The 16,848-nt window shown below is 38.4% G+C and overlaps 1 protein-coding gene across 4 annotated transcripts in view; it reads right to left on the bottom strand.

Annotated features, from left to right (window-relative positions):
* The window catches only part of TRIO (trio Rho guanine nucleotide exchange factor), a 260,532-nt gene that overhangs the window by 168,922 nt on the left and 74,762 nt on the right, over nucleotides 1–16,848 (bottom strand). For all 4 annotated transcript variants that reach the window (XM_076330348.1, XM_076330349.1, XM_076330350.1 and 1 more), the window contains exons 2-6: nucleotides 15,861–15,935; nucleotides 8,589–8,703; nucleotides 4,944–5,136; nucleotides 3,760–4,272; nucleotides 519–641 (exon numbers count right to left, since the gene is read on the bottom strand). In XM_076330348.1, the coding sequence (XP_076186463.1) occupies nucleotides 519–641; nucleotides 3,760–4,272; nucleotides 4,944–5,136; nucleotides 8,589–8,703; nucleotides 15,861–15,935 (1,019 nt within the window). The remainder of the gene's footprint in view (nucleotides 1–518; nucleotides 642–3,759; nucleotides 4,273–4,943; nucleotides 5,137–8,588; nucleotides 8,704–15,860; nucleotides 15,936–16,848) is intronic.

Genomic DNA, 16,848 nt, shown 5'->3' with positions numbered 1-16,848 from the left:
AAAGTTTGTTTTAACTCCATTCTACTGTGCCAGAAATGAGAAGTGTGTCTTCTTAAAAATATGGAAAATTATTATACCAGGCTCAGCTGTTGATCACTACTTCTCAGAACTTTTTCTCTCAGTTGCAATCTATTCAGAAGATCCTGAGAGCTATTTCTTTCCGCATGGAGCGCTAAATTCTGTACTACACATGATTATCTGAAATTTCCTACAAGACTCAAAGCAGTACTCAAACACACATCCCAGGTTCTAGAAGTCTGGATGCTTATATTTGAGAAGTGCTGAGGTTGTGTTGAATACTGCCATTTGTCAAAATAATTTTGTTGCTTGATCACAAGTACCTCTGTACTTGGCTACCCTCTATTTTCCTCCTTTGTGTTTTATGATTTCACTGCTCAAATACAAATTTGCACTACTTGTAACAGAAGGAATGATTTATGTGTGTGATTTACAAATTCTACCTTAACATAGAGCAAATAGATAACATGTCAGTGCTGTAAAGTGGGGCCTGTTCTTACCATACAGTTCATGGCAAAGTGATTGTGCTGTGTCTGAAGCTCCATCGCGTGGGGGTGACTGGTTCCGATCTCTGTGTAGCTGTTCAGAAACAGACCTTTGTTGTGTGTGATCCAGTCAAACATCTGCAAGAAAATATTAAGGAAAGAAAGAAAAAAAAAAAAAATCACTAATTCGTTATGGCAGAAATCATAGACAAGTAATGTGAGAAATCTGTGAACACAGAAGACAGTCTCTAAGGCCATAAAAATTAACACTGATGCTCCTTCCATTGTAAGTTACCGTACATTTTAACCAAATCATTGCTGAAATCTGACTTTTCGGACCAGAGAGCTGAGGCTGTTAAATCTTTACTATAGCTGTTTATCTCAACAAGCTACGGTAAAGTCATAATCATAAAGTCATAAACTTCATTACTACAAAGAAGTCATAGTAAACAAACAGGCTTGGAGCACAGCCCTGAGTTACCAAGCTTATACGTTCTCTAGTGTCAGCTTTTCATGATGTCAGCAGCTTAGTAATTTAGAATGAAAATGGCAACTCGTGGAAATTAAATATAAATTCATTCTTGCTGATCACATACTTGAGCAGCAAGTTTAATATTTTTAGTTCATAACTTTACAGCAGATTTGAAACCAACTTTTCTATTGCTAAACAAATTTAAAAAACTATAATTGAGCACAGAGTTACACATTACCTTCTTCCAGACAAGTTTAGGAATAATCTTTATATATGTTTGTTTGGGGTTTTTTTAAAAAAAAAGTATTTTAATACCCAAGCAAATTTTAAGAAAGACTTTATCTGACAATGACCATCAATGGAGATACATAGGTATGCTAACAGTAGCACTGGAAGACGAAGTTTTCAAAGACCAAGCAACAGAGCAAAAGGCTAAGTTTAACACCACCACCCCCACACCCCCTGCAATGGTCTTGAAACCTTTGCTATATCTCAGCTCAAAAGACCCACCTACTCTCTGGATAAGCTGAAAAAGATTGTTTAGAAAAAAAATGGTAGCAATGAACAGCAAGTACTCATTTAAAGATCTTTTAAAATATGCTGGCTAACAGAGCAATATTATCAAATCCATTATTCCACCCAGGTACGTGACAAATCAAATTATAAGTAGAGCACAATATGGTAAGGACTGTAAACAACAAAAAAAAAGTTTTAAGAGCTTAGACAACCGAGACAGCTGATCACATACTCCTAAAGTTTTCAGTTTATCTAGACTACAGTGAAGATGTGTTAGAACATTATTCAAAATAGACACTGGTCCTGCTCGTGACCACCCTTCTCTAGGTAGTCTGACTTTGCTGCCTTCAGATACCTACAGGGCAATTCCAATCAGATTCCCTCCCACCTCGCCCCTTTTTTGCCTTCTCTTCTCCTGAACCAGCCCACATTTCTTGTGCAAAGAGTTGTGCAAGTCCTCCAGAATGAACAGGTTTATTTCTCCCCATCCAATACCCTTTATTTTTCGAACAAAGATCCAGCCCTTTCCCACACCTAAATAAACCACATAGACATACACCGATAAAGAAGCCCTGAGCTAAGAAATCTAATCTGACGCAAGCAGTGAAATAAGGGCTGCAAGCAGATTAAGGCAAGGGCCTTAATCCAAAAGTGAGCTGGGATACTACACAAACCTTGTTTTTTATTCTCTCATCAACCAGTAGAAAAAGATTAAGTCCCAGGTATGTTAGCTGCTGTCAACCCCATTTTGAGGTGCCTAACATTTCCCTCTATCTTGAAAGAAAGATGCATTAATTTAATATAGACTTGTTCTTGGAATCGGGAATGTAGAAAACACAGATAGGAGCTTATGCAACCACATGGCAGGACAGAGATCAATCCCACAGGCTCAAGTATTTCACAAGGAGTTTCTTAAAGCCCAAGTAATGTAAGCAACTTTTAGATGAGTAAATGAAGAACATCTTTCAATATCACGTGAACACCATCAAAATAGATATTATTCATGCTATAATAAAGAATAATTAATGCTGTAATTAAGTGGCTGAAAGGTTGCTAAAAAGCATTTTGGGCCTGAAAGAGCAATACTAGACCAACAGCTTGTTATTTTCTTAATAATTTTATAACTCTAAATTCACTTGACCAGATTTTTTTCAACTCTTTACATGCCCCTACTATTTTCAGCTATACCTATTCAGTAAACACTTACTTTAAATGGTACTTTTAAAAAATTATTTCTATTTTAAACACAGCAGAAAAACATTAAGAGTAATGTAAACAAAGTCCCTGAGCTGAAATGATGAGGGTAAGGGAAAGTACGGAGGAAGAAAACAGAGGAAGAAGGAGGAAGAAGTAGTATTACGTATGTTTGCCCTGCTTTTACTCTTCCCCATGCATCTGCTTATGACCACTGCTGGAGAGCAGGATACTGGTTTAACACAGACCTTTGGTCTCATCCAGTTCAGGCATTCTTACATAAAATATTTTGAGAAATCTGACAAAGACCATACTTACCACTTGACTGCATAGGCCAGTTACTTCTCCGGGAGAAAAACTCCCCACCCTTCCTTAAAGCTATTTGTTCCATGGTAACAAGTTAATAAGAAGTGATTGCAAAACCATTCTATATGAAAATAGATCTTATTTGAGCTCATCTAAAAGTGCACTGCCTGCCATATTTCCTCTTCAAGTTCCATGACAATCAAGGGCTTTCTCATTTGAAGGGACTGGTTAGCCCCAAACATTCTGAGATCACTCAGTCCCCTGTTAATGACACATGCACTGTCAAAAGAGATACATCAGGTTTTAGCCTGGGACTTTAAAACCTGCATCAATGAAGCAGTTCCCCGTGTCAGCCTCTTCAGACTTTGTCGACTGCCTGTCACTCAAATCCCAAGGGTCACTCAAAAGACGACCAATGTAGTCCTTAGTCATCTGTATTTATAAAGTATACATTATTCATCTTCACTTGATGCATGCAAAAGCATCTATCTGGAACAAAAATTTACCAAAGCAAAAGCTTTAAAGTCACTACCACTTAAAATTTTCTTCAGTGAGAGCTACCTGTATTCTCTACAGCTTAGAATTACTACCCCATCCCCTTTACTCCAGAAGACTAAGAGTCACTCTTAATCAAGAAATCCTTTGTGTCTCATAAAAAGGCTTGTGATTAACTCTAAAGACAAAAATTACTATTTGCAGTTATCCGTGGTACTTCTTTCAAGTCCATCAAGCAGCACCCATTTATACTCCTCTCCCTCAACCCCTTACCTTTTCAGCATCCTGCTCAAACAGCCTGAGCTGAAAACATTGGTCCAATTTCAATTTCCGCACATGCCACATCTGATGCAGATGCTGCCGTGTTGAGTGCAGCCTGTCCAGCATGGTGGATACTTTGGGTAAAAGGTTCTGTAAGTCTGCATTCCCTGACCCAGAGTTCTTTTTGGGAAAGCTATCACTGCTCTGTATCCGCTGAAGTAGCTTTTGTCCTTCCACATCAAGGTCCTCGATAGGGGCCTTAATGACTTTCTTTTTTAATTGTGAATGCTCCTCTATCATATTGCGAGCACCTTCCAGGTCCTGAGGCATTTCCTTTTTTGACAATATATCTTGCAGTTCCTCCAGTCTGGACAGCATATGGGTTGCATTGCTAATGTAGTCCTCAAAGGCAACTCTGATTTCTATCCACTCCTCATGGTTGTACTCCAAACAGCCATCAAATTCTGGGGTTAGCTGAGAAGGATCAACTACTTTGGTAAGGCCTTCCAGAGACACCATATTTGTCTAAAAAATAAAAATGAAAATTAAAAAATGCTGTTACTAAAACGAATTTGAAATTTTCTTTCAAGTTTTTGTTTTTCTCTTTGTAAGAGTTGATCATTTTGCCCATGAAGTCCACATGACTTTTCTCATACACTTCTTTCCAAACATGAATTCCCATCAGCCTCCTGTCTTGCAGGTATTTCCCCAAATGAGAGAAATATTTTACTTCTTTCTTACCTCACTTCTTTCTTACCTCACTACACTTAAGGACAAAACAGCAACCACTCTTTTGACTACTGTTTTGATTAAGTTTTGACTCTGTGTAATCTAAAGCAGCAGGAGGATAACAGCAAGATTCAGTTGGCTGCTTTCCTCTGGATGCTGGTGATATCACGATTACCACAATGCAGACCAAGACAACAAACAGATGAAACCTAACTTTTTACCATTAGGGGTAAAACCCTAATTCCATCTTCCTCATGCTCAGAAAAAGAATATAAATGACAACATGCACAACTACCTAGCCTAAGTACATGAAGAAAACCACATTCCCTCTAGCACCACTGGCCTAATGCACCCTTCCTCTCATCTAGAACATAATTTATCTGAGAGTTTTCAAGATGCTGATCCATAGCGAGCACACTTAAAACCATGAAATAAATGTAAATTTGTATTACCAAAGGGGAAATTACCTCAAACTCAAACTTAGAGCTGCCAAAGTTAGTCCTCTGTTTCTGCCAGAAATTGTCTGGCTTGATTATCAGTGCAACATGAATACAACATGGAAAGGATTCCTGTAAAATCTTCAGCAGAGGCTTTATGGAGTCCCATTTTGACCCACGCATATCTACAATGACGGTGAATCCTCGTTTACATACTTCCTCACTGCAGAAGAAAGAAGAAAAGGTTATCAAGCAAATGTTACAACTTCAAACACAGCACTCTACTGCACCACGCTGCCTATAATGAATGTGGTCTCCTCAGCTAACCGTAAAACCCTAGGGTCTCACTGTTGACTCGCTGACACATACAGCAGATCTCATGAACCTCTCAGGAAGCTTCTCTTACCCCCCCTGCCAAACTCCTTGTGGGTGACAGCTTTACACCTGTTGCTGATTTGATAATCTGCCTTCATCTCCTCTTTCATTTTCATTGTTTATATTAATGATGATTCATCTTCCAGTCTTGTTTCTCCTTCACCTTACACACACATTAAACACACCATCTACCGAAGCAGCAATATGTAATTTACAATTGACTCTTCAGAAAACACACTCACACACTTTACTGATGACAATACTCATGCCTTTCTAATGACTGAGGGGATCCTCTAAAAGACAGAAGATGGCATACTGTTCTTACCTACCACTTCTGCAAGTTTTTTAAACTGTCTCAGATTTAGTCCCATATTATCTGAGAGTTAAAGAGTCTGTAGAGGGAAAAAACCCCTTTACTGACAATTTCTTCTGTAACAGGATCGATTTGTGGATAGTTAATGGGTAAGAATGCATTTTATGGCTGTGAAGAAAACAGCATCAACCTGTTTCTACAAAATTTGAGCTCAATTTTGCTGTCCAAAAGTCGACAGACCTTACACCCAAATTCTCTGGTAACTCCTCCTAGAATGGCAGATTCAATTTCTTTTCATCAATATCTTTTGTACACTTAGTGCTTTCTGCTGATCAAAAGTGGCAATCACCACCACCACCAGAAATTTTGATTTTGTTCCAGTAGAATTTGCTACATGACCTTGTTAACACGGAAAGGAAAAATATTTCAAAACCAATGTGTCATAGCCAATGGACTATCAAAAGGGACCAAATGTCCATTGTTTGAGTACATGAGTCACTTTCAGGGATGTGACTAATGTAAATGCAATTCTGGAGTTCATGTGGTGAGGTTTTCAGAGTGTCCAAGAAGTAGGGAAGCTTCACTGGCATACTTTACACAGTCTCATTGGCCACACTGTAGAAAGATGAGTTATGACTGATAGAAGAGAGCAGAAGAGCTTCCGAAAGAAGTGATAATACAGGTTCCTTAGGAGCTTTCGTAAAGTTGGTTTAAAAAAACCAGACCCAAAACCAAACCACTATTTAAAAAAGGAGTTTATCAAGATGAATGCTGGCTGTCCCACCTGCCCATAGGAATGCCAAAAATGGCAATGGTAGCAGGAAAATACATTAAAATTAACTAGCTTGGAATACACATAGGCTACAACATACAATTTTCTGACCATGGTGAAAATGTTTTCTAACAGCCTCACAGGACTAAAGGACAAAAACAACCACTGTTTTAAAGATACACCCATTATTGAAAGGCTGCATGCTATTATACGAGAGCTGCTCAGGCCATCCCTATCCTACCACACAAACTGAGCACTGCATGAGGAGGAGTGCTTGCCACTAATTCACGAGGTACACATCTACTGGGGTGTACAAAGCGGCCCCTCATCATGCAATACAATGCAGATGTGTCCTCCCATCACGTGGCCCCATCATTTGACAAAAGATGAATCCCTTTTGGCCAAGGATCACAAAAATCGTTCTAGGAGGCTTTAGTCAGCCAAGGTCATCTGTTAGGTAAACCTGAACTACACTAGTACCTGGTCCAGTCAGCACTGATGACTTAAGTTTAGCAATATTTTTAAATCAGATAAATTGTTAAATTAGTAAAATTGTGAGACTGAATCACCTTAAGCGTTTAGACCTCTTGCCAAACAACTGATACCTCTGAATCTTCAGCTACGTAGAGTAACAGTACTGCAATAACTAATAGACAGACCAAATATTTGGGGCTATTTGTACCAGCTGGGACTTCTTAATTAGCAACAGTTGCATGGTCAGTCCCTAAAACATGACCTGTATGAAAATGAGTCTTGCTTTTAATAAAGCTCCCTTTATTCTTGAAGCTTTGCCATGCTTAGAGATATAAAACCTGCACTAACTTCCTTTTCATTTTAAACCTGTTGATGCTAAACTAACATACATCTTTTGCCAGAGGACCACTGCATTTGGCCAGATTATCTCTAGAAAACTCTTGGGCATATTTTGATGCATATTTGTCTATTAACTTCTCTAGTAACTTGAAGCTCCAGAGGGCTAGAATACATCTCAAACTTTCAAATGTGAAGTCAAATTATTTCAGAAGTAAAAATCTCAAGCCTTCTTCCCATCCTCCTCCCTCTACCTCCCCAAAATCCCTCAGTTAACTTTAACAAAAAAAAAAAAAAAAAGAGTAATAAACACTCCTACACTTCAAAGTGAAAAAAAGACTAGAATAATTGAATTACCAGCAATTGCTCTTAAGGAGGGCCATACACACTGTCAACTAGATGCCTTGAAGTTATTTTTATGGAAGCACTTTTGTCAATCTGAAACCGACATTTAATTCATCAGGTGCAAAGACGACTGCCTATAAATTAACACATTACAGAAATATGGAAGGTATTGCATTCAGGGATGTTGTCCAAGGGATTTTTTTCAACTGTAATGACAACTGCTCCTTGAGGTCATGGTCAAACATATTCAAGCACAGTCAGCGTTGCTCCAGTCTGCACCAAATGCTGGTAGATTCTGAGATGGACCTAAAGTCAGGGTCTTATGATAATTTTTGTCCCAAATTCAGTTACTACTAGGAACAAAGTTCTATGTGAACAAACTTTTTTACATATATATAATATATAACTTTTTTTTTTGATATGTATATAACTTTATATATCCATATGGGTGTGTATATACACACACACTAGCACTGGATTTGACTTCTGTCGATTTATTTAAATAGCACTTTGTAATTCATAGCTTAAGTTGTTGATAATACAATGATATCAGTACTTTCACAGACCTCTCCACAGGTTTATCTGAGACCTGTACAAGCAATTTTACATATCTCTCTCCTGGTTATTCCTGTGCTGTATCAGGACACTATAACTTATCTAATACAAATAACAGGAGTGTTGTGCTGACCTCAGTCCACACAAGGCATATTGTGAATGATGACCAGTACATTTCTAATTATTGATGTACTGAAAGCCTTCGAGCTTTATTCGCAATCTTCAACACAGTGACAGCAATATGGCATGACAGTGCCATTTCCAAGACACAAACTACTTCCAGCTAAAGCACACCAGCCATTCTGCCAACATCCTTCCTTCTAGAAGGCAGAGTAATTATTTAGGTCTTTTCCAAAAAGCAGTTCAAAAACAGTAACTGACAGAACTTGGTATGAATTTGCTCATTTTCTTAACCCATTCAGTCTTCTAGCTTGTGGATGTACTGCAACATAATCCATTTATCTTGTTTTATAGCTTCAGAGCTTATCAGGTGACCATCACTTACCTAGGAATACACGCTAGGTATGAAATTAGTCTTCTAAGGTCTTCTTGCCGTATTCTATCATGATTACTACGAGCTGGAAACGTTAGAATGGGACCTCCACGCTTATCTCTGCCACCTGAAAAATTAAACATGTTAGAAGACCTCACAGCATAACACCATTCTTGTTTGCAAAACTACTCTTCAGAATACTTTTGGAAAACCTAAGTCCTACACTGTTTCATTAATATCCATTCAAAAAAAAAAGAAGTGATTTCAAGTTAAATGCCAACAATGTCATTTAGAGACCAGCTTAAAACTGAATTTTGGGAGTATCAATCAGCATGTTGTCACAATTCCTACAATGAGGAAGTATCTGTGAAAAAAATTGAAATAAAGAATAACCATAGCGTTACACTTACACATTAGAGTCACATTCAAATTTGACTGGCAGTGTGACATCTCCAGAAATGGTGCTTTGTTATGTATTTCACTTTTGAATCAGCAAGTGTACAGATTAAATTTAAATACAGAGTCATGCTACTTTGTAGGCAAGTATTTAGAGGATACTCAGCATTAACTTCATTACTAGCACAGAGTTTAGGTGTATAGTATTTCACACCCAATGCATATACTAGATGAGTAGAAGGATACTATTTAAGCATTTAAGTTTATATTTTTCCCCTGTTCTGATGTGCACATTCTGAATTGTCAGTTTATAGTTTTAAATTTTGTTAGCAATGCAGGAAATTCTGAATCCACTTAATATGTAAGGCAAAAAATCTGACTTTGAGTGGTTCCACTTAAATGTATTCATCTCATTCGTTAAATTGCACAACTTACTGTAGTTGAACATTAAAATGCAATTTTATATCCAACCCCTTGCTAGTGACAACAAAAATGTTACCATTACTAAATGCTAAAGTCAAGTCAGTAGGCTGTCTTTATTAACACTTGTATAATAGCACAGACATATTCTTACAAGCTAAATTTCACATATACGTTCTCAACCACACATGTAGACTGTTTTCTCCTGTCCCATGGAAACGCAGAAAAACACTATCCTCTGTCCTGAACAATTTCTCATTGTAAATCAGCTCCTCATTGTAAACCCATGTTACTAAACAAAGTTTAAAAAAAAAAACCCTTAGAAAGGAAGGCCAAAAGCAAATGAATAAAACCAGTCACTCAAAAATTCATCACTATCCTCCCCAACAGAGTCTGCATGTGCTTGCTAGAGACACTAAGCCTAGCTGTCAAGGTCTCCAGGGATTGTCTGCACTGGACATGTTCCCCATGAGGCACCAAATGAAACTCAGAAGAGGCAAAAGCAGCTTTGAATTTCTGTCAAGCTGCAATGCCAGAAACCTAAACTTAAAAGGAAATTCATATTCTTATCTTCCATGACCCTCTTAAGTGGGACATGAGATTAAAAACAACTGAGTTGTCTCATTCTAATGGAGAGAGGCAAGTCTGGTCTTGACCATCCTGACCCACTTGCCAAGCAGAGAGCTTTGAGGATTTTTACATAGCAAGTGACAGGATAAAAACAAGACAGAAGCCACAAGAGAGAGGAAGGATAAATGACAAGACTGAGTCCAACAGCCCAGGCCTCTGCTCAGCTCCAGAGTGATCACTGGGCTCCAAAGCTACCAAACTTGTCTGAAAGTCTGCTGCAGCTCTTAATGCTCTCCTCAGTGCACCCCAGGCCATCAGCTACAGATCTTAAAAATTTACATTTCAACTGGTAAATGCTACTGATTCCAACTCCCCAGAAACGGTGCTCGATTGCTCAGGGTGGAAATTCTTCTTTAAAAAGCAGCCGCTAGCAGGGAAGAGCATATGCTGAATTGTCTTTAACACTCTCTAAGCATTTTAAACAAATGCCTTGTTACATGCAGTCACCTCAGATCAGTCCTCCGGGCCTTTCCCACACAGCAACTCCTGTATCATGCAATCTTCCAACATGGCAGAGGTAAGAAACCCATATTCTTTATGTCATTTTGGATGCCACTTCAGTTGGCTCCCAGCTCCACATACACCACAGAGAAAACCCATTTTTAAAGTATGGTGCTCAAATTTCTGATAAATCATACCCTGAAATTTTTCTACGTTGGAGAAAAATCTGTCACACAAATTTCAGGTCTAATTAATACAGCTTTGATCTTCGGTGAAAAGAATTTCACTATCTGGTCTTAAACCAGATACCAAAATTGCAAATATTAAGTAAAAAAGTCCCTAAGACTTGTTTTTTTCCATCAGCTATACCGAAAGCTTTCTTAGGTCTTTTCCAATAAATAACTCTAATTCCTTTGCTCCTGATGCTCCCATGTCATACACAAACAAGAATGTTAAAAGCAGCAACGTATGAGGCATCAGGTGGGAATTTCCTGTCTCTCAACAGTCTTTATCCAACCCAACCCCCTATTTGTTTCCGTTTAACAAAAACATATTAAGCTACTACTTTCATCGGTGAGACTTCCATTTTTACCCCTTTCCTTTTATATAAAACCCCCACAGTACTGAGATATTCTGTTTATGCCAAGATGTGTTATGAGTAGCTGATCAACTCACGTGAGTCACCCAACATGAATCACTTCTGTCTAGTGCACATCACTAACAGCAGTATTGTCAATGGTCTCCAAACGGCACCAAAATCCATCAGGCTGAGTAGTGCAGTTTTTTCAGGAAATGCCTTTTTACCTAGCTTCAAAGTACCTAGGTAAAACTAAACAGTGGGCTTTTACAGCATGTTTGAAAAGCAAGACAAGTTATCAAGTGCTATTTCCTCATATGAAACCAAGATAATTGCACCTTCTAAGAAAATGCTCTCTTCATGTAAGTATGTGTAGAGATGTAAGAGTATCTGTATTTCAACAGACTTCAGTTTAAACTTAACAAAAAAATTGCATCCAAGACTCCATTCGTACTTCATGGTTACATCTCTAGGAGGCTTTTCTATTTCAGGTGGTGAGACACCCAATACTCAAGCAGACTATTTCCCAGTTAGGTGAAAATCAGTTCAAGGAAGCTTATTCTCTTCCCCCCCCCCCCCCCCATTTTGTTGTTGTTGTTGTTTGAGAACCACTCTGTTGGGAATTTTAGAAAAACAACACAGGATTCACAGGGAAGCTGCACCCAAGCATTTGCATTCTACACATCAAGTTATTTTGTTACTTTGACCAATACAAGATAAAGCAGTCCAGTCTGTCAGACAGGTTTCATGAAGGACAAGTATTTCGAATACAGAATTTATAACAGAATCAATACGTACAGATACCAGAATTCAGGCTAGCTTGGTGAGCTTTGGGACTTTGCAGTTATCAACCTACATAACAGCACGATGTACTTCACAATACTTCACAGAAGTATTTGTTCTTCCGTACTTCCTTGCCTCCTGCCCTAGCAAAAAAATACCTGCTTCAAGATCTGTTTCAGAATTGAATTCTCAGAGACTACATCTCTCCTTCTCACTCCAGCTGTCATCCAATCAATAACTTTACCTTTCTTTAACAGTTTGAGCATCACAGCTACACTAACATGTTTTAAGATATGCAAGGAACACACAGATTTTAACCAGTCCAGATGACTTATCTGCACCATAGTCCTCATTTGTACATGGTTTGTTATACACAATTTAGTTCTAAATTCACCTTTTTTTTTTCTTTTATTTTTTTTTAAAGTATCTTGGCTGGTGTTACAGATAACAGAGGCAAGGAGAAAGAATTCTCTTCCATCTAAATACATCTTCAGATACGCTAAATTATGAAAAATGCACTCTTTTTTTTTTTACAAAAACACATCATTACCTGCTCAATAAAGGAGGCTAAACTGGACTGCAATGATGGAGGAGAAAGCAAAAGTGAATCACATCAGATGTACTGTGATTTGTGGCAGAGGAAAAGCAACTACTGGAGTAGTTTTTTCAAAGTGATAAAGTACTCAGACCGTGTAAAGAAAAAGAAACTATGTTGAGTAGATCTGTTAAATATATCCACCTGAAAACAAATGAAAGGAATAAATGAAAAGCAAAGACTGAAACAAAGCATTATAGAATTACAGCCCAACTCAGGCTAACACAGATCGAAGAGGTACCTGTTGGAGGAGAAAAGGGAAACTCTCATAAATACAGCTGAATCACAACATAGTACACTTGGAGTAAAAGTGGTACCTCGGTGGGAGGTGTCTGTTACCAAGAGCTTTAACTTGATTAAAACACCAAGATGTCTGATTGGATCAAAACGTCATCTCAAGAATGGCTTAGGAGATACCTATGGTGGAACAGTTGTTGCCCCTTGTCTTCTCCATGTAGCTCCTTGTGAAGAGAGCGCCTCCATCCTCTTTGTAGCTGTCCTTTAAGTACTGGAATACTGTGATAAGGTACCCCCTGAGCCTTCTCTTCTCCAAGGAGAAAAGACCTAACTCCTCCAATCTTTCCTCATAGGGCAGGTTCTCCAGCCCTTTGATCATCTCCATGGCCCTCCTGTGGACACTCTCCAGTCTGCTTGCGTTTTTTGTTAATTGTGGGGACCAGAACTGGACACAGTACTCCAGGTGCAGCCTGAAAAGCACTCAGTGGAGTGGGATGATCACATCTCTATCTCTGCTAGTAATGCCCCCATGGATGCAGTCCAGGATCCAATTTGCCTTCACTGCTGCAGCAGCCCACTGCTGCCTCACGTTCAGCTTGTTGTCCACCAGAACCCCCAGGCCCCTTTCAGCAAGGCTGCTCCTCGGCCACACAGACCCTAGCCTGTACTGGTGTATTTGGTTATTCTGACCCAGGTGCAGGACTCTGCGCTTGTCTCTGTTAAACTTGATACTGTTCTTGCTAGCCCACTCTTCCAGCCTGTCCAGGTCTCCCCATACGATGGCTCACCCTTATATGTCCATCTCACAATAAGCTGGTCTCAAGAAGTGCTTAAGAAAGTCAGCATTGTGGAAAGATCAGTGTCTTTAGTATTCTAAGAACACAAAGATGAATATACTGCTATACAGCCCATACTTACTCATTTAACTTGGAGAAAGAAGGACTCAGCAGAGAAAGGCAGAGAAAAGACCGGGGAATTGAACTGAGGATCTCAAACACTCTGTGAATTTTTTTCAGACTGTGTTATTTGTATAACTTTCCTGATCTATAAAAAAGAACCATTTCTTTACACTGTTGATTGTCATACTTTTTTTCTACTTGAGAAGGTACTTGACAATCAACAATGAACATGTTGCAACAACTCTACCAGAACTCCAAGATAAATGAGGGAGAACAAAATACAAAAATTATAGTGATGTTTGTGGATGCCTTAGGCTTAATGGGACTATTAGAGTTTTTAGTAGAGATAACTTAGTTATTTTTATATAGAGTTTTAGTAGAGATATCCCCAATAAATTTGTCCTACTTCTACAGACCTTAACCAGTTATTGTACTTACAAATATTAAAACCAAGTACTCGAGCAAAAGTTGTACTTTTGAAGAAAAAAAAATGAGGTACATTGAAAGCCTCTGTAAGTCAGTAATCCAACAGTCTGTCTTACCTTTGTGTTCCCAGGTATAAAGCTTGACAGTTCTAGTTCCACAATGGTTAAGCCCTAGTGGTGGTGGCAGTTTTGTTAGGGGCTTTTTTGTTTGTTTGTTTTATTGTGGGTTGTTGTTTGGTTGTTTTTTTTTAAATCACTTGCACTACTAACATATCTCATTTCATTTGAGCTCCACTTGCAATGGAAAAGTGAAACTATGGATTTCAGCAGATCAGTTCTGCCCAGTCTTGCTGCCTACAGCTGTTTGCTCCATTCTTCTGTCAGAAGTCGCTACCTTCACACAAGCAAATTGGCAACCACTTCTTCCTGCCTGCACCTCATCTGCTCTGGTTCATAATCCATCATCTCCCCTTAAATTTATCTTCAGCTTTTGTTTGGCCCACTTCACTGTCACTGAACTAATGCCTTTTGAGAATGCCGTATGCTTACAAGTTAACATTAGAGAACACCTGTCATCTTTCAGATCCCATCTAAGGGGTCTAAACTAAGTTCTAGACAACCTGGAAATTCAGAGGTTTTGGAACGAAAACTGACTACATTTTCATTAAGTGCCATAAAACAAGGTCCAAAAAAGAGTAATGAGGGATTGAAATATTGTGCTTAACTCCCTTTTCTCCTCTTCTTTCCCTCTGAAAATACAGTTTTAAGCAAGCCTTCATCAGCACTACAATTCATAAGCAGAGGAATTGAGAGTTCCCATACTGCCAAGGAAAATGGCTCTGGGCAGTCTGTTATATCATTCATTGCAGTTGCCAGGACCTTCTAAAAAAAACCCAAAAACAAAAAAAAAACCCATCTTTTTTGTTCTAACACCTCTACTTGACTCAGCAGGGTGGACAGGATGTAGTACTGTGAACCACACACTCTACTTGCAAGCATCAGCATCCATGCACAGCAAATCTCTAAAGAGTGCCGTTTCAGGGATCATTTTGTATGTTTTAATATTTACAGATAAGAGCTTTATTTTTGGAGTTCTTGACAAATTATTTATCCAAACAAAAAAAACCCTTTCAAATACGACACTGTCCTCTAAATCATTTGACACTAAGATTATGGCAAAAAGAATGATGTTTAATCCCAACAGATTTGGAAGTACTTACTTCAGAAAGTCACACCAAAATGCAGTTCACAAGAATAAGCACCTCAGCCATCATTCCATCAAGTAAAGTTACTTATCAAGTTATAGAATATGTTATGATATTCATTCATCTAAATCCCACTTTTAAATCCTCTGCTATTCCTCATTAAGTAACTAACCAACTTCAAGGTGTATGCTGGAGACAGCTAAAAATTAGATGCTAACTCCTTTCACCACGAAGATGTAATTAAGTGTGCTTTGAAAGACATCCACTGAAATTTCACCTCTGCAACAGAGGTATTTCTCCAGTGCTTCAGATGGGCCAGTAACAAAGCCATCTCTGTAAAACTCTCCAGCAGAAGAACCAGAAATAAGCGAAGGAATATGACTATGGTACAGCAGGTTGTTCTAGGTTGTTCTAAATAATGCTGTTGGATATGCAGGCAGGACAGGACACGACCGGGATGACAACAAGCAGTATGTTCCACATTCAACAAAACACATAATCTTCTTTATTACAGATCTTTCACAATGCTCATGTTATGTTTGGGATATCCAGCTGGAATAGGTGCTACCCTAGCTTTCCATTACTTTTGTAATGATATTTAAAGTATTTAAAATACCATTTTACATGTGACTAATAACACAGTTATGCATTCCACAACAGAAGAAAATAGCTGTACCTGAAAGGTATGCAACTTTTTCCTTTAAAATTGGCAACACTTCCATAGCCTTCATTTCATCATTTTTGCGAAACCCTGAAAAAAAGAAAAGACCAGATAATTAGTCAGAAATTCAGACAAGCTCAGCTTCTACATTTAATGAATGCACTGTAAAACATTTACCTTTGGAATACAATCTGAATGTTATGATCACAGGAATTAAGATAACCTTACAGTAAAAGGTTGCAAAAAAATAAACTAAACTTTTAAAATATATTAATGAAAAGTCATCGCTTTGACTAGCTTAACACAAACAGCACGGTCTGTTAGTAACCCTCGGTAGAAAATAGGATATTGGAATTAGCCTTTTTCATCAGTAAATAAAAACTATCAGTTGGATCTTGTTGCTTTTAGGCATTCTGAATCCCACTTTCACTTTTTGTTCCAGCAGAGAGGAGTATTATCAAGCTAATAAGAGTAGGTACCTTTAGAACAATTACCATTCAAAAAACAAAACAAACCCAACCAAAAAAACCCCAAAATATTCCCAAACCCCCAAAACACACCACACAAAAAGACCCACCAAAAAACCCCAGCACTATTTACATGCAACTTTCCTTACGTCACTTCTGTAAGCAGAATTGGGAGATAAAGCTCTCAACTGTGTCTCTTCTGCTGCCTGACAGGAGCAGCATTTTGTAACAGAGAGCACATTTTGTGTCACGTTAACTCTATACACCCATGGAGTTTGAAATAGTCCCCAAGGTGAGTGATTACAGCCAATGTTGCAAAGCAGCACATCACTAGCTTGTCCCTCCTCTCTACTTCCATTACATTTCTGTGGCCAGATCCTAACCTTCTCACTTCTTCAATAAGGGAGATTTAGGAAGCATTTTATTTATGACCTTATATTCCATATTGACCTATACAATACAGAATTGGTCCCTTTTGGGCCAATCTTGTACAACTTACAAAAATTGGGTGGTTTTGTACCCACACTTCAACTAAC

Source organism: Aptenodytes patagonicus, chromosome 2 (genome assembly GCF_965638725.1).
Source record: "Aptenodytes patagonicus chromosome 2, bAptPat1.pri.cur, whole genome shotgun sequence".
NCBI classification, from domain to species: domain Eukaryota; kingdom Metazoa; phylum Chordata; class Aves; order Sphenisciformes; family Spheniscidae; genus Aptenodytes; species Aptenodytes patagonicus.
Note: the sequence above shows the minus strand (reverse complement) of the source record. Positions and strands in the feature narration are given on the sequence as shown.